Genomic DNA, 19379 nt, shown 5'->3' with positions numbered 1-19379 from the left:
GAGAATGATGTACAAATGCACTTTACACAATTGATGTGTGTATGGATTGCAATAACAGTTGTATGAGCCCCTAATAAAATGTTTTTTAAAAAAATAAAAATAAAAAGAATGGCTATAAAAAAAATTTTTAAAAAGATTCACAGCCTCAGAAACACACAGGGACAATTGGCTCTACCTCACACTCTCTCAGGCCCACGGGGCTTTGTTTCTGCTCTTTCCTGCAGGAGCTGCGATGGCTCCCACCACACACTTCTAGGATAGGTGGAAGAAGGAGGGCAGAATGGTGGGCCTGAGTAGTGGGTAATGGTCCTCCAGCTTTCTAGAGAAGCTGTCTTTGGTGAAATGCTCACTGCATTTAGGTGTGTCTTGTCAGGGCCAGCTGTCCCTCTGAATGTTTTTTATCCTAAGGAGTAGGCACTCTGAGTCCTCTGAGGGAACCTGTGGAAGGAAATGAGGAGCCAGCATGTCTCCCTTTGCTCTGCACTTTGGAGTAATTCACAGCCATGCAGCAGTTCACCATCTCAGACTGGACATCAGCACCGCAAGCCACCTCATTTTTAACCAAGGAGTAGGAGCTCTGAGTCCTCTGAGGGAACCTGTGTTAGGAAACGAGGAGGCGGCACGTGTCTCCCCTTTGCTCTGCACTTTGGAGCAATTCACAGCCAAGCAGTAGATCACTATCTCAGACTGGACATCAGCACCGCAAGCCACCTCACTCCAAGTCTTCCAGGGATCTCCCTAAAGGAGGGATTTGAAGTGGGGCATGGAGCCAGTGCAATAGTGGAGTCTTGTGTACCGTACGATGGTGGCACACACCCGTAGAGATGTTGTGGTGGGAGTGGGGTAACCAGGAGACGGCTAAGGGGCTGCCTCAATAAAGATGTATTTGAAGGAAAACTTATAGCCATATTTCTCAATTTCATTTTTTGGTCACTGTCTAGTGATAATATTACAGAATACTGTATAAGTGTATGGCTTTAGTTGACAGAAATTCTCTCTCAGTTTAGGAAGCTGAAAATCTGAATTCTGAGAGCGAGCTCTCACAGAAGGAATTCTGTCTGCTCTGTTGGAAGGTCCTTGCCTCCTTTCAGCATCTATATATAAGCCTGGCATTCCTTAGGGATTTCCAGGTGTCTTGGCATCAATCTTCCTCGATTCGTAATGCAGAGACTTTGAGTCCAAATGGCACTGGTATCTACTACCACCTCTTCTTTCTTGGTTGCCATAAGGCCCCTTTCCTCTCTGCGCATCTCTCTGCTTTGATGTTGTGTTAGATAAACACTGTGACTCGGGCAAAAATGTGACTCAGACAAGCGTGTGATTTAAGTAAGGAGGTGAACTAAGTAAGGGTATGACATGAGTAAAGGTGTGATATAAGTCAAGCCTCTTGTAATGCTATGACTCAAGATACACACCACATTGAGCTTGCCTCATTCGCAAATAGGGATTAAGACTTACAACACATCAGAATATAGAAGACAATCATATCAGAACACAAAAGGAACAATTTCACAAACTTGGGAATCACACCTAAGCTTTTGTGTCACAAAAGTTGACACAATCAAACCGCCCATGATAGTCATAGATGCCAATGGAAATCTGATAAAACTATAGACTCATATCAAAAGATACACATATAACATTTTACATATAATTTCCCAGGATCTATAGATTTTAGATTAAGAACATTTCCATATGTCAATAACGTTCTCAGCTGCTGAGTTTCAAAACAATAGTGTGTCGTGACATACTAAGAAAATGTAACTTACTTAAGTCTATGATTTATGTATTAAATGCTCAATTAATTAATCTGCTTCTTTGCATTCACTTTGAAGATTTTTTCTAAATATAATTTCAGAGATTTAAGGCATTTTTCAATAATCTAGTTTTAAACATACACATCACACACACACACACACACACACACACAAGTCCCCTAAAGACATCAAAATATCTAGTAATAGAATCCGCTTGTGTACCTAGTCTTAGGTGTACAATGTGGTTCTATTTGTGATGCTGTGGTTGGGAGGACACCAATGGGATCAGTGTATATAACAGATAATGCTAAGTACTCTACAAAGGGTATAAAACTTAAGCCTAATCGGGCTCACTGACTTTAGTGCTTTTGTATCAAATGCATAGCTACAAGTTATAGCAGAGAGAATCAATTTGCTCACAGGCTACTTTTCATTTTATATTAATCTACTAAGTAAAATGTGGCAAGCTGAAAATATTTCTTTACTAATTTGAACTGGCATTTTCTATTGGTCATAGAACCAGAACATGTTTCAGGAATGCCATAAAAAAACAAGACAAAACAAAAAGGAGTCCGTATGGTGTGCAATAGAGGAGCAAGGGGAGCAAAGCAATGATATCCGCGGGGAATACCAAAAATAGACTCGGGGGCCAGAGCATGGCAACCCATTAGATTCGACTGGAATAAACTTCTAAAGGTCAACAAAGAGACCTGGAACTACTTACAGGCTTTTTCTTTTTGTGTCGTTGTTTTGTTTTGCTCTGTCGTGTATCTGTGCTTATTATTGTCTCTGCACCTCTATCTAGATAACATAGGCAGGAAAAACAATCTAGATAAAATAGGCAAGATAAACAATCCAGATGAGAAAACAACGGGACCTATGCTTCCAGGGAGACATGGGAGAGGGGGATCTGGGGGAAAGAGAGTGGGGTGTCAACCAACCCAGGGACAAGAGAACAAGTGATCTAAAATCAATGGCAAGGAAGGTATAGGATGCCTGATGGGGCTTGATCAAGGGCAATATAGCCGAAAGGGATTATTGAAACCCAAATGAAGGCCGAACATGAGAGTGGGACAAGAGGGTAGTAAAAGGAAATAGAGGAAAGAACTAGGAGGCAAAGGACATTCATAGAGGTCTAAATACAGGCACGTACATATGTAAATAAATTTATATGCAATGATAGGAAAATAGATCTGTGTACAAATATTTATATGTTTAGTATTAAGGTAGCAGATGGACACTGGAACTCTACTCAAGTACTCTCTCAACACAAGAACACTGTGTTCTAATAACCCAGCATTCTGTGATGTTCACCTTCCCAACACTATCTCTGAAGACAAAATGGGTGCATAAGAAAATGTGGTGAAGAAAGCTTATGATGCCTGGTTATCAAAAGATATAGCACCGGGGGCCTAAAAGGCTTGAAGATAAACAAGCGGCCATCTAGCTGAGAAGCAACAAAGCCCACATGGAAGAAGCACACCAGACTATGTGATCATGAGGTGTCTACTGGATCAGGTATCAGGCATCAAAGACCCAGAACAAAAAAATCTTATCAATGTGAAAGAGGAGGAGCGGAGAGTGGAGACCCAAAGCCCACCTGTAGACTATTGGACATCCCTTGACAAAACGGTCACAAGGAAGAGTTGAGCCAGTTAGGGTGCAGTGTAGCAATGATGAAACATACAACTTTCCTTTAGTTCCTTAATGCTTCCTCCCCCCAATTGTCATGATCCCAATTCTACCTTACAAATCCGGCTAAACCAGAGCATGCACACAGGTACATATAAGAGCTGGAAATACAGGGAATCCATAACAGATAAACCCCTCAAGACCAATAATGAGAGTAGCAATACCAGGAGGTTAAGGGGAAAGTGGGGAGAGAAAGGGAAAACCGATCACAAGGATCTACATATAACCCGTTCCCAGGGGGAAGGACAACAGAAAAGTGGGTGAAGGGAGAAAGTGAAAGACATGGAAAAAAATTATAAATTATCAAGTGTTCATGAGAGAGGGAGTGTGGGGGAGGGGGGAAATAAGCTGATACCAAGGGCTCAGTTAGAAAGAAAATGTTTTGAAAATGATGATGGCAACATATGTATGTACATATTTGCTTGAAACAATGGATGGATGGATGGATTGTGATAAGAGCTGTAAGAGCCCCCAATAAAATAAAATAAAAACCAGCCCTGATTCGCTCCTTCACTCACCTTTTCTTTGAAAGTGAGTATTTATTTAAAGTGAAAAATTAAATTACACCAAATTACAAGTTTTTAAAAGCAAATGTTAAAAATCCAGAAGAACATAATACTTTTATTAATCAGTTATCTCCCTTGATTAAATCAGTTAGCTCCCTTGATTAAATTAAGCAGTTATTGCCCTTGATTAATCAGTTATTCCCTTGATTAAATTTCTATTATATTTTCCTCAATTTTTTCAGAGAAAAATTATTTTTAAATTGTATATGTGAAAAACAACGCTTATCAGAAAATCTTATTTCTACCTCTAGTCTCTTTTTAACTTTCTAATTTTTTAAATTAAATAGCCAGTTAAAATAATAGTTCTAATTTTCTTGTTCTATTACTGTAAGAACAATAGGGAGATTTTATTAAAAAAAGAGATTAAAGATACTCACAACTTAACTCCCATTCTCGGGATTGGCAAATGAGAGCACTGGGGAAAAGCACTAATAAGACAACTCAAGTTTGTTCTTTCTGACTTCAATTACAAATGGTTACATAATCTTTAAAATTTGATCATTATAAGACCTCTCCTGGTTTTCTAATAGGTATCTAAAAAAATGTCTCTTCTGACTCTCTCACTGCCTCACTCACTCACTCACTCACTCTCTCACGCACTCACTGACTCACTGACTCACTCTCACTCACTAAAAAAAAAAAAGAATAAAAAATGTCTCTTCCAACAAAAAAATGTTAACTCACTACCATCAATCAAGTCATTCGTGACTCATAGCGACCCTGTAAGGCAGAGTTAGAGCCGCCCCTGTGGGTTTCTGAGACTGCAACTCTTTACAGGGGCAGAAAGCCTCATCTTTCTCCCTTAGAGTAGCTGGTAGTTTCAAACTGCTAATCTTACAGTTAGCAGTCTAATGCTTAGGTTTCTCAAAATTCCCTGAAGAAAAATGTTCATTATTATTGAATAGAATAAGTGGGCTACTTTAGTCTGGGAGATGTTTGTACTATGATTTCTCCATATGGAACTGTAAAACATTAAGCACTATTAACCTTGTGACCTTGGACTTTGGACTAAAGTAGAAAGTGTTATAAAGTAGAAAAAGAAAGACAATACAAATAGCTTAAAGACTATATTAAAAACCAAATTCTGTGATTATGACAAAAATCATAGTAGCAGCTATATGTAGCCCATATCAGACATCATTCTTTCTTTCTGTCATTATCGAAAAAGGTATATCCATGGGAGATCCGCATACTAGTCCTTCAAACTGCTTCTATAATCTTAGGTAAACTATCTAACAATGAATATATCTAGTTACGTGTTTAGACTTTCGGTCGTTCCTCATCATTTCTTTTTAAAGGCTATAAATTAAGAAACCAGCTTACTGAGGTAGATCTCATTGCTCCCTTCAATTTTCCACTAAAATACTCAGGAATTTTTTTTAAGTATGAATACCCAATAGAAATTATTTGGTGGTAAAAATTGATATGAGTCATATCTACTTGCTGAAAGTAAAATATATGTATGCTTTAATCTATATTAAGTGAAATAATGGAAAGAAATCTAGACTACCAAAGAATAAAAGGCTTAATTACCTAGTAACCTATTGATTAGTTACCCTATTTCTACAAAAAACAAGTATCACATTCTGGGAAGTTTTGAAATATGTACAGTTTCTTTGCTTCTACTAGTGTTGCTTCATTTTATGAGTTGTGAACACATGGCATAATATTAAAAAACCTATTGTGAACTAAAAATTAGTTCCAAATGTTGGTATGTAATCAAGCATAAAGATAACAGAGATACATTCATCCATTAGGGTAGTGGTTCTCTCAACCTTCCTAATGCGGCAACCCTTAATACAGCTCCTCATGTTGTGGTGACCCCCAATTATAAAATTATTTTTGTTGCTTCTTCATAACTGTAATTTTGCTACTGTTAGGAATCGGGCAACCCCTGTGAAAATGTCATTTGGCCCCTAAAGGGGTCATGACCCAATGGACTTCTGTGTAAAAAGATACATAGAAAGAGTAATAAAATAAATATTGTATACATATTCTGTCCAGCATTGGAAAGAAAAATTTTCATCAATATATAGTGGAGCAAAGTCTTTGGCTTGTTAGACTAGAAAAATATATAGGTTTCTGTGAAATTTCTTCTACTATGGTTATGAATCGGGCAACCTCTGTGAAAAGGTTTTTGACTCCCAAAGGGGTCGTGACCCACAGGGTGAGAAACCGCTGCATTAGGGCATCAATGGACTTCTGTGTAAAAGATACAGAGAGTTCTAAAATAAATATTGTATAGATATTCTGTCCAGCATGGGAAGGAAAAATATTAATCAATATATAGTGGAGAAAAGTCTTTGGCTTGTTAGACTAGAAAAATATATACAGGTTTCAGTGAAATTTCTTCCACTATGGTCTCATTTATGAATCCTGACATATTAATAGATACTAGGTAAAACAAAAATCAGGCTTCAATTTCTTCGGAGAAATAAAAAATAAATAAAACCTACCTATTTAATCTTGTTAAAGTCTGAAAGATGATTTATTCATGAAACTTATCTCTTGCAGTTAAAATGTTACACTGTTGATAAAGAATCCATTTAGAAAGCAAGATAGGACTTACAAATGTCTTTGAATCTTTCACATAAATATGCATGCATACCATTTATAACAGTAGCCTTGATGATAACACACTGTAACTGGCTATGAGAAATGTTTCAGAGGCTTATATTACAACAGAATATAGAATGGTGGTTAGAAATCACATAACGGGTGACACCTTATTCTGATAACCTGATGACAAACAGATGCAAGATGGTAGTAGTATTACTAGTTTAGGATATAAATACAATATTTATATAAAATTTTAAGATATTATGCAGGAAATCATAAATAATATTAAACTTGAAACACAGGGAATCCAGGGCAGATGATCCCTTCGGGACCAGTGGTGAGAGTGGCGATACTGGGAGAGTGGAGGGAAGGTGGGGTGGAAAGGGGAAACCGATTACAAGGATCTACATATAACCTCCTCCCTGGGGGATGGACAACAGAAAAGTGGGTGAAGGGACACGTCGGACAGTGCAAGATATGACAAAATAATAATTTATAAATTATCAAGGGTTCATGAGAGGGGGGAGCAGGGAGCGAGGGGGGAAAATGAGGAGCTGATGCCAGAGGCTTAGGTGGAGAGCAAATGTTTTGAGAATGATGAGGGCAATGAATGTACAAATGTGCTTTACACAATTGATGTATATATGGATTGTGATGAGTTGTATGAACCCCTAAAAAATGTTTTAAAAAATTAAAAATTAAGATCTATAGGCCAACCAAATGCATTTTTATTATAAGTCTGCACAGATTCTCTGTAAGAACTCAGCATTACCTTAATTAATAAAAAAGCATCCAAACTTTTAATATACCACAACCACAAAACAAAAAACTTTATGATGTTGCTGTTCTTATAATATATGCTCACTGAAGGAGCAGTCAAGAAATCCAATAACCCATTGCATTGGTTAAAATCTGCTGTACAAGACTTCCTGAAAGTGTTGAAAAGCTGATGGCAACATATGCACAAATGTGCTTGACACAACAGATGAATGTATGGATTGTGATAAGAGTTGTATGAGCACCCAATAAAATGATCTTTTTAAAAAGAAAATGCTGAAAAGCAAGGATTATACTTTGAGAGCTAAGGTGCACCTGACCCAAGCCATAGTCTTTTCAATCACCTCATATGCATGTGAAAGTTGAACATTGAATAAAGAAGACTAAAGAATCGATGCACTTGAATTATGTACTAGCAAACAATATTGAAAGTACCATGGACTGTCTAAAGAAAAAAGAATTCTTGGAAAAAGTCAAGCCAGAATGCTCCTTGGAGGCAAGGATAAAGAGACTTCATCTCATGTACTTTGAACATGTTTTCAGGAGAGACCAGTCCCTCAAGGAAGACATCATACTTGGTAGAGGGGCATGGCAAAAGAGGAAGATCTTCTCCACGGCGGATTGACACAATGGATTCAAAAATAAGAACAATTGTGATGATGGCGCAGGAACTGGCAATGTTTTGTTCTGCTTTACACAGGGTCGCTATGAGTCAGAACAGATCCGAGTACACCTAAAATTTAAACTACATGCACAATATTGTAATAAGCTCTAAAGAGAATTAAAAAGGTATGAAAGACCTGGAAAATTCTCTGCTTGAAAGAGGTTACAATTATCTTTGGAGAAAAAATTCTTTGTCTAGGAGTAAATATATTTTCAATCTGAAATTTTATGTCCACATTGGACAATAAATAATGTTCTTTAATGTTCTCGAATGTTCTTTCCCTTAAAAACAATAAACAAAAATATATACAAGAGGGTTTCAAAAAGTTCATGGGACATTCCATTATCTTTACATTCAAACTTTCCATGAACTGATGAGTGACCTCAAAAAATACACATTTATTGGTTGAATACTATTTATTAGAATGAATTTGGAAAGTAAGGAAGTCAATAAACTTCTGCTCAGTACCCAATGATTGATTCATTCTGTCCCCATTTCTCATCCTAAACTTCTGTACCAGTGAGTAGCAGGTGGCAAAGTAAAAGAAATCCTTCTGAGTCAGGACTGCCCCAGGAGGAATGAAAGAGTTAATAAGAAAACCACAGAAATCCGCTTGGTTTCAATGACAGACAGCCACTGGTCTTAGAGGCCCAGACACTCTTCATCCCTATTTTGAACAGTAATTGAAGGAAACATTTATCCTGAAATACTAGCCCTGGTAGCACTGTCAAGTATACCTTGTTCTATTAAATGCAATGTTAGCAGTTCAAACCCACCAGCCACCATGAGGGATAAAGAGGAGACTATCTGCTCCTGTAAAGATTTACCACCTTAGAAATTCTATGTAGAGTCCCACTGAGTCAGAATTGACTCAATGGCAGTGAATTTGATTGGTTTCTCATAGTCAGAAATAAGTTACTTTCAGAAAAAAATGTATAATAGTATAACCTCCACTCTAAGTATTGTGGACTACCAAAAGAACAAACAAATCTAAATCTGTTCTGGAAAGAAGTATAAGCAGAATACTCCTTAGAGTCAAAGATAACGAGACATCATTTCACATACTTTAGATATGGTATCAGGAGAGCCAGCCTCTGGAGGACATCATGCTTGAAAAAGTAGAGGGGCAACAATAAAGAGGAAGACCTACAAGATGGGCTGACACAGTGGTTGTAACAATGGACTCAAATCTAAGAACAATTTTAAGGATGGTGCAGAACCTGTGAACCAGAACTGAGTCAATGGCACCTAATAACCACCACCTCCACTCATAAAATCATATATATAATAAACATAAATTTGAAAATGACTTAAGCAGGCTATTGGACAAGATTCTATGAAGGAACTTCCTGCTACTACCAAAAACTAGGTTTTACACAAACACAATTTTTATTGACTTAAAGAAGAGAAACAGTCAAGGGAAACAACTCTCTATTGCACTCACATATGTATTCCACACATTCTGAAATGAAATCAAAACTTTAGCAAGTAATCAAGGTAACGAAGCCTTGTGCCAGTATCACAGTGTAGCAGCTGGATCTAGGGCCCAGATGTTAACCAAAGATTCTCTGATGGCAGTTAAAATGATCTCCATAAAAATCCATAAAGAAAAAATTTCCTTAATTTGTGTTCCAATATTTTCACAGGCTAAACTCAATGAAGCACAAGCTTTCAAAGGATTATACAAACAGTTTATTCAATGAACCAACATGGCGAGGTGGGGTGGGGGAAACAGATTTAGACCATGAAGAATTTTAGATATTAAGTTTGTCCAGGAAAAGGGCAGCAAAGCCATTGGCGCAGCTCCCACCCACCCAAGAGATTTTTTTCCCCCTGTCCCAGAGGTAGCCTGACCAAGCTGCAGGGATAAAAATCTGTATGACAAGCTTGGGGCAAATATAGACACCAGTGGGCTTGACTTTCTATCCAAGTCACTGCAGCTCCTTTCTAATCCTACACTAGTATTTGCCTTCCAAATACTAGGGAGAGCACAGCCTGCGGATCCTCAGAGGGAGGGCTCTGTGGGGGCTTTCTACAAGTACCAGGACGTTCCACTGGTCAGATACTGAAGGCAGTCCCTCTCCTGGGGGTGCAGCTCTGTGACCTGTCTTGAGGCACTGGAAAGTGTGGCACCTGAGAGGGCAATCTTGGGACACCCTACAGGGCAGTCTTGGGGACACCAAAATCTCAGACTTTGGTGGCTGCCTTTTACCTCCTTATTTGCTTAGGCATTGCTTGTCCTCAGAATCAAAGGTATTAGCATAACAATACAAGCAGAGTGATAAAAGGGAAATCAGAGCTGAGCTCACAAACCTGAGAGAATTAGTAAATTCCCTGGATTTAAATGCCACCACCTGGCCTACACACACTCCACATACCCTAGACATTCCTTGGTGGATAAGTGCTCCTGGGAGGGAGACCACCTAGGCCAGGCATCCTCAAACTGCGGTCCGCAGAGGGCATTTGTCCAGCCAGCCGGTTGTTTTTGCCCCGTTTGTTTTTTTTACTTCAAAATAAGATATGTGCAAGTGTGCATAGGAATTTGTTCATTGTTTGTTTGTTTGTTTTTTAAACTATAGTCCACCTCTCCAACGGGTCTGAGGGACAGTGAACTGGCCCCCTGTTTAAAAAGGACCCCTGACCTAGGCAGAGGGTCCAATCTCCTCCTGCCTTAGTGCTTTGAGATGTCACACAGATATGAGTAAAGGGCCATAAGCTCCAGGGCCCAGCAGGCTCTCCCTGCTGAGATACTGAAGACTGTGTAATCCACAGACTCTCCGAGGACACCAGCCCCTCATCAGCATCCTCAATGGATCACTCCAGGCCTCTTAAAGCTACAACCTGACTTCTGAGCAGGCCTTGGATTCTCCCTTCCCTCCTAGACCTCCTAGGCAGGAGGCAGATACAGACCCAATTCCCCAGCCCCGCTTAGTGACCTTCATCATCCAATAGGAGTGAACCCCACTCCAACCTGATCCACCTGATATCTCTTCCTTTAAGATAATTAACCTAAATGTATATGAATACAGGACTCTCCGCCCTTAGCCCAGTGGTTCTCAACCTATGGGTCACGACCCCTTTGGGAGTCAAATAACCCTTTCACAGGGGTCGCCCTAGTCATAACAGTAGCAAAATTACAGTGATGAAGTAACAACGAATATAATTTTATGATTGGGGGTCACCACAACATGAGGAACTGTATTAAAGGGTAGTGGCATTAAGAAGGTTGAGAACCACTGCCTTAGCGTAAATCTCAACTGCACGCACCCATTCTAAAAGACCACAAGGACTGCCCCTAACTGCTCAAAACACCTCTGCTACACATAGCTCTGACTGCCCCAAGGACAAGGTTTACATCCCAGCTGTTCTTTTCTTGATGGTGATTTTGTTTGGTGTTCCATCATCCCTATATGCTCCACCTCACTCTCATTAAACTATAAGGTGACAATACTCTTACAATTTTTAATATTTTTCACCATTTTTCTCTTAATTATCATTAAGCTTTCTTCCGTCATTACAAACTAAAGAAATACTGTGTGTGTTTGTGTCCTGTTTTTCTGTTTCCAATCAGCACTACTTGATCCCCCACTTTTCGATTCCTTTTTCTTTTCTCCTGCCTCTAACACCTCCTCCCCAAACTTTGATCTCCCCCCAACACTTGTTGTAACACTCTACCCCAGATACTTAATCGAAAGTGTCTATCACTCCAGATACTTAATCAAAAGTGTCTAACAACATCTAACAGTATTAACAACACCCACACAACCCCACCTCCCTAACACAACTAACGTCTACACCCAGATGTCAGGGAAACAATAAAAAGCCAAATACGAAAAACAAACAGCGCAAAACTCGCAAAACTGAGAAAAACTGAAAGTGGAGACAGAAAACCCAGATATACATGCATCAGCCTACAGGCAACTTCCATAAATGATCAAAAATTATCCAATGGGACAAAGACAGTCTCTTTAAAAAATGATGTTGCAAAAAAAAATGATGTTGCACAAACTGGATTTCTATATGCAGAAGAAACAAGACCCATATCTAATCTGATGCACAAAAACGAACTCAAGAATGATTAAATAACGAAATGCAAACCCCAGAGCTATCAGGATCATCAAGGAGAAAACTGGAACTTAGGGCCCTACTGCAGGGCATGCATAGTCTGCGAAGTATAATAAAGGAAGCTCACACAGCAGAAAAAGACAGCACAGGGTTTACCAAAAATGGAATACAAATGGCTAACAAACCTGTGAAAACTTGCTCACAATCACTAGCCCACCAAGAAATACAAATTCAAAGCACAATGAGATACCACCTTACATCTACAATGCTAGCCCAATTGAAAAAGACACGAAAACAACAAATGCTGGAAAGGTTATAAAGAGAATGGAACCCAAACACACAGTTGGTGAACTTTGAAATACATACAACCACTGTGGAAAATGACATGGCAATACTCAAAGCAATTGGCAATTGACATCATGTATGACCCAGCATTATACTTATTAGGCGCCTACCCCAAAGAAATAAAGAGACACAACACAAATGGATGTTTGTCCTCCCATGTTTATAGCAGCACAGTTCACAATAGCAAGAAACTAGAAACAGCCCAAAAGCCCACCAATGGAAAAATGAATAAAGAAACTATGGTACATATACAAAACATAATACTATGCATCCCTAAAAAATAGTCATGACAGCAGGAAAGGCCTCATGCCATGGAAGGACCTGAAAACCATTATGCTGAGTAAAGTTTGTCAATCACAAAAAGAAAAATATTGTATGAGTTCACTCAGATCTTAGAAGCCAATTCCCAAACAAGGGGTAGAAAGTCTGTCTACTGGCACTTCATAAGAACCACTTCAAAAACTGAGACTTCACACTGAGACAAGGCTGCAACCAATCAACAAGCACTCCACAGGAATGAGAAGAGAACCTTACTGAAAAAAATCAAAGTTAAGACCAGAGGAGGGGAACATCTCCATTTCAGAGGAGGCACTGATATTACTGTTGGTGGCTATGATAAGCAATTGAGAAGAGCCACCTCACATTGGGAAAGGATGTTAAACAATACCAGTAGGGAACCTAAGGGGAGAATAAACCTGGTTCTATGTTTCTACCTAACCCTAGGTGAAACATGCCGTGGACTAAGCACTAGGATGACCTTAAACTCTGACCTTACAGGGAACATGGAACCCAAGGAACACACCAGAAGGATTCAATATGGAAGCAAAACTGAATGAACTGGGACCACCTTAAATCTACCTGTATCCCTTGGACTTAGGGCTTTAATTCCTTCATGGGAGAGGAAGCAAAAGATGGCCACCAAAAGACTGTGGAAGTGGTGGTTGTTGGACCTTGGGTGGGAACCCTGGCTTAGTGGGCATCCAATGAAAGGGAATCCATAACTGCCATATATTTAGTATCTCAATTCTCCCCTTGCATTAATTAATATGCCAGGTATTATTCTGATAGGCAAGGGCATACTCCTCATGGTCATTGTAAACAGAGCCAAATCATTTAAGAATTTGATCTGTACAAATCAACAACTCATGAATTGCAGTTCGCAGCTGGACTATAATTGAATAAATTCTTCTCCACAGTACCTTAAACTCAATGCCATTGGATGAATTACAGATGCTATCAATGCAATCACCTTATACCCAGGCCAGGGGGTGGGAGGAGATTATAGACAATATTTTTAGGGTTTTCTATTTTGTTTGGGAGGGGAGGTGTGTTTGTTTGTTGCTTGTATGAGATTTTTTGTGTGTGTGTTTTGGTCATAAAATGTAATATGACTGCTAAAGTAAACCAGAGTTTTTTTCTTAGCCTGTGAAAAAGCAGATGGACTCTGGGGTCCTACTTAATTCTCACCCCAATCTAATAGCAGTTAGTTCTTATAACATGGCCCTGCTCCATACTCTCCTTCATGAAGAGATCATTGAAGACAAGGGTGCTTTAGCAAAGTGTGGTGAAAATAGCAGATGATGCCCAGTTATCAACTGAAATAGTGTCTGAGGTCTTAAAGGCTTGTATTCATTCACACAAGCAGCCATCTAAGTGACGGGATAAGTACATATCGAAGAAGCACACCAGCCTGTGTGATCCAAAGTTGACAATAACAAAATCCAAATTATGATGAAGGGAAAAGTATCAGAGCTTAAAACTGTGAACAACCAATTTGTAAAAGGCTATGGAGGGGTGGTAGCCCCAAATCCATCTGCAGAGTATCTAAACAGAATCAGCCCCTGGCTGATCCCCTCTGGCCACAGGTGAAGGACTCAAACAGCTTTACTATCAGAGATTATTGTAAACTTGATTTACAATGGATGGAACTACAGTATGATACTTGCTCAGATGCCCTCCCTCTTGGCCAAACTTGAATTTGCTCTTAGGTTGGTTATTTCTCACTTGTTCCACAGCAGAAATTTCCTCTCCGGCTTTAAAAAAATATTGCTGGTGATTTTTTCTTTCTTACTCTTTATTTTAATTTTTTTATCTTTATACTATTATTTTTTCTGTTTAATTTTTGTTTTTCTCTTTATTGTTTCTGATAGCTTTCCCAATTTATAAAGCACAGAAGGAGTGATTGCACAGAGAGAGACAATTACTGATAAAATTCTTTAAAGGGGAAGGGAGTGGGGAGTGTGAAAGGAATTGGGAAGCACATAATGCACACAAAAGGCAGAAGGGAGCACGAGAACTGATTGTGATGAGGTATATACAACTCTTTAAAACCGATTTAACTATGGAAGTGTATGATATGTGAACTTCATATCAATAAGACTATCATTAAACAATGATGTTCACAACTGTTTGTTCTCATTTTGTGTCATGATCCCTCAGCAAACGGAGGTCCCAATAACTTTACTATATTCATGTCATTAGTGTGGGCTCTGCTTTGAGAAAGCAGCTCTCCTCGGCCATATAGTATGTGCCTTCCAACTTGAGGCAATCATATGGCACTATCTCTGACAATGTTCCATTACTATTCATGAGGTTTTATTCAAAATTCTACTGCATTTCAAAAAGTTTTTCGGGGGCTAATTCCTCAGACATGAACAGCCTTTTCTTCCTAATCTAGTTTTCATCTGGAAGTTCTGCTGAAATCCGTCCATTCACCTTGGGTGACCCTGCCAGTAACTGGAATACTGTTGACATAGCTTCTAGCATCATAGCAACACACAAGCCACCACAATATGACAAAATGACAAACAAGTTATGGGTTACATGGCCAATAAATGTAATGTCCGGGACTTTAGTTCAGTGGTCTGGCTACAAAGTCCAGGTAGCTACCATGTTACTCTAAAAAAATCACTGAGTATAAAAAGAAAAGTGCTTCAATTTGAATATACTAATCTTAATAATCCCCATTTATCAGAAATACCATAAGACAAGTAAAGAGATAAGGCTACAAAACATGAAAATGTATACATAACATATTAAACAACCCTTCATTGCCATCGAGTCAATTCTCACTCATCTTATAGTACAGAGCAGAGCTGCCACGGTCGGTCTCTTAGACTGGAAGACTTTATGAAGCTGGAAGCCTCATCTTTCTCCCTCCGAGCCGATGATATTTTCAAACTGTGCATGTCCGCATTAGCAGTTCAAAGCAAAACCAAATATGCTATCAGGGATCCTATGCAACACATGTGTAACTAAGAAAAAAATTAGCTTTCAGAATATATTAAAAACAGTTCTACAAATCACCAAGAAAAATACAACAATCCAGTACACTAAGCAATATGAAGAAATAATATGAAAAAAAAACATTTCCAAGAAGCGGAAAAAACTGACTACTAATCATAATGTACTATGTAAAATTACTATAGAAACTCTTGAACACGTGAGAAGTAAATTAACATGGCCTACCTACTCACAATTCCATATGCGATGTACTATAAATTTTAGATTGTATGCCTGTAGCTATAATCCTATTTGGGAGGAAGTTCTTTGCTAAACTGGAAGACAGTAATAAATTGGGATTAAGTTTCCATTTTAGGAGAAGGCATAAACCAAGTTATCTCCCTTTGTTGCCTTGAAAGTATGGCCTGCTGAAAGATAAAAATCGCATCTCTATCAAAGTCATTCTTCTGTGTATAAGAGTCATCTTGGAAGCACAAAGAGAAGTCACAAGACCGTTGGAAAAAAGCCCACCAGTGGAAGCTTTTTGAGGTCACTATATGAAATGGGTGAGACGGAGACCAGGAGCAAGAGCAAAGGATCTGAGCCCCCACCAAAGGCTGAGGCAAGGAAACCTTGGCACAGAACGGAGGAGCAATACCTAGACTATGAGACCATGAGGCAGAGCAGCAGGCTGGCTTCAGGGCCCACAGATGCAGAGGTCAAGGGACCATGTGGCAAAGAGGATCTAAACGGAGATTTGACTGCTGACTGAGAAAAGGCCTTGCTGTGGATCAATGACTACACCCTTACTGTTTATTGATCCTGACTTGTGGTAACCTGTTAACATCCCTAATAAAGCTCCACAAGTATGAGTTTTATCTGTGCGTTCTATGTGGCCACTGCAACAAATTATCAAACCCGTAGAAAAGTAGAGTAAGGGAGTATAGTTAAGGGAGTAGCAGTTGATACAATATGTAAAATTACAGTGAAGAAAGTTGTGCGAGTGGAGGCATGTCTGACCCTTGCTTCATGGAAACAGAGAAGCAAGTGCATATCAGATATGGTCTCTGTGCTATTTTACTCAACATGTATAATCTGAAACATGCACAAGGATTCTCAAATTTGAGATAAAAGCTGGAAACATTCTAAATGTTTATCAGGATAAAACTGGAAAAATATGCTGTACTCTATAGAATATGATACATAAATGAAACAGATAAGCTTTAATAATAAAAAAGATGAATCTTTGAAACATAATACTGTTTTTTTAAAAGGAATTTACAGTATGACTATGTCTCCAAAAAGCTCAAAGCCAGGCAAAACTAAATGTATCAATCAGTTAAGCATGTAATCAAGCACATGGGTAGGCAACTAAATAGATTATGAAGAGGGAGGGGGAAAAATGAGGAGCTAATACCAAGGGTTCAAGTAGAAAGCAAATGTTCTGAGAATGATGATGGCAACAAATGTGCAAATGTGCTGGACACAATGGATGGATGTATGGATTGTGAAAAGCGATGTATGAGCCCCCATTAAAATGATTTTTAAAAAGATTATCAAAAATAGGACAACAGAGTATATGTTTCGTGCACCAAATGACTGGCTTTCATTTAATAATTTATAAATTTCACCTCATGCATGTATCATCTTTAAAAGAAACAAGAGAATCAATGCCAAACTTACCTGCAGAAACACTGGGGTAGTTCTCCTTGACCATATAAAGGAAACAAAAACGGACTGTTGCCATACCGCCCAAGACAATGAAGAAAGTTTCTGGTAGCTTTAAGACCATCTATGGTAGTGCTGGTTGTCTCTGATGTCATTGCAATTGAATGCAGCACAAAATATTGGAGGTTGGGGGTTAATTTTCGCATTTTTAAATATTCAGAAAATGTAATCTCCTCATAAGCTACGGAATGAAGATGAAAATGTATCTATTAAAAATCAGAACTAACCTTCTATTCAAACCACACTACAAAAAAATGAGATTACAACCAAAAAACTCATTGCCATCAAGTCAATTCTAATTCACAGTGTGACCACCAAGGGTAGAGCAGAATTGCCCCTAATAATTTTAATCTTTACGATAGTAAAAAGCCTCATCTTTCTCCCATGGAGCAGCTGGTGATTTCAAACTGCTGGTCTTGGGGTTAGCAGCCCAACATGTAACCCACTATGCCACCAGGGCTCTGTCACAAAGGATACGTGACATAAGCACATATTACTTTTGGAACCAGAGTTGATTGTGAAAAAAGAAAAAAGCTATAAACAATCTCAGTATCTCAACTGAATTATTTTAAGCTTGAAACGTATTTTTACAGAGTATTTACTAAAAAAACTAGAAAAACCTTATGTAACCCATTGGATTTCTATAGCTGGCAATAACCTCACTTTACTATCATTATAACTATACAATATCAATCATTGAGTTTGAAAATATTAAATAAATGACAAAATAGAAGTGTTTGGGTGAGAATAATGGTGGAGTAATACTTAACTTTTTTAAAATGTATTTCTTACTAAAAGAGTAATCACTATGATTAAAAAGTAATAAAACTAATTTCTGTGTGGCTAATAATCTTATTGCCCTTATAGCAAACCTCAAAACAGTAGGAAACCCTTGAAATTACTCCAGTAAATTAAGAGCAAAAAACACACCATACTCGGACTACTCTCACTGCCGTCTATTACAACTCATAGCAACTCTACAGGACAGGGTAGAACTGCCCTTGTGGGTTTCCACGACTAGAACCCTTTATGGAAACAGAAAGCCTCATCTTTCTCCTGCAGAGTGGCTGGTGGTTTCAAAATGCTGACCTTTTGAGGATAGCAGCCCAAGCAAATACAAATCTATGACAAAACCAAACCTTTATAGAAATAATTTACATAAATAATTATAAAACTTATTGAGAGAACTTAACTTTATACAGCCACTTGGAGAATAGTCTGGCAGCATCTGTTCAGTTGCTATGAGTCAAAATTGCCTCTGGGGCATTGAGTTGAGTGGACTTATAAGGGGGTCCTTGGGTTGTGCCAACAGTTAAATGTTCAACCATCAGTCAAAAGGCTGGCAGTTGGAACTCACTCATATGTGCCTCAAAAATTACGTCAGGCAATCTGTTTCTGAGAGGTCACAGCCTTGAACACTCTATGGCGCAGTTCTACTCTGCACACGTGGACGAGGTCACCGCTACTAGGCGTCAATTCAACACAGACTAATAACAAAATAGCCTTCAATCTTTGTATATAAGACCAAGATTGTTATTATTTCACGTACTTAAAACATACTGCATTTCACATTATAACTTGATAAGCTGTCAATTTGGGGTAACTTTTCAAGTCCAATACACTAACTTACTGAATACACTCGTGTAGAAGCCAAGTTTTTCAGCACAGTTTTTATGCCGTTTTTGTGGTAAAATTAGGTGCTTCGGCTGATATTAGGGTCGGCTTATACTCGAGTATATAACTCTTGATACTAGTCAATTCAATTACGAATACAATATGAAGTAACTGGATCCAAGACAGTGAGATGAATCAAAACCAAGATTTGATATCGTCCCCTTTCTTAACCAGTATTTTTTTTTTAGTATACTATGTATCCTCCCTTTTTATAAAGCAAAATGACTATTCAAGATTCCAAGTCAAATAATCCTGGGCAGATCAAGAAATACCTATTTTTCAAATGATTACTTTTGGTATGAAAAAGTAATAGAATAATAATGAGAAGTG

The 19379-nt window shown here is 38.5% G+C and overlaps 1 protein-coding gene across 1 annotated transcript in view; it reads right to left on the bottom strand.

Moving 5' to 3' along the window:
• The window catches only part of CHM (CHM Rab escort protein), a 243664-nt gene that overhangs the window by 138770 nt on the left and 85515 nt on the right, over positions 1-19379 (bottom strand). The window contains exon 9 of the mRNA XM_045290565.1: positions 17331-17556. Coding sequence (XP_045146500.1) covers positions 17331-17556 — 226 coding nt within the window. The remainder of the gene's footprint in view (positions 1-17330; positions 17557-19379) is intronic.

This window comes from Echinops telfairi, unplaced genomic scaffold, assembly GCF_000313985.2.
Source record: "Echinops telfairi isolate 266 unplaced genomic scaffold, ASM31398v2 ScPeMD7_42;HRSCAF=159, whole genome shotgun sequence".
Lineage (NCBI taxonomy): Eukaryota > Metazoa > Chordata > Mammalia > Afrosoricida > Tenrecidae > Echinops > Echinops telfairi.
This window is presented reverse-complemented; position numbering and strand designations above follow the sequence as displayed.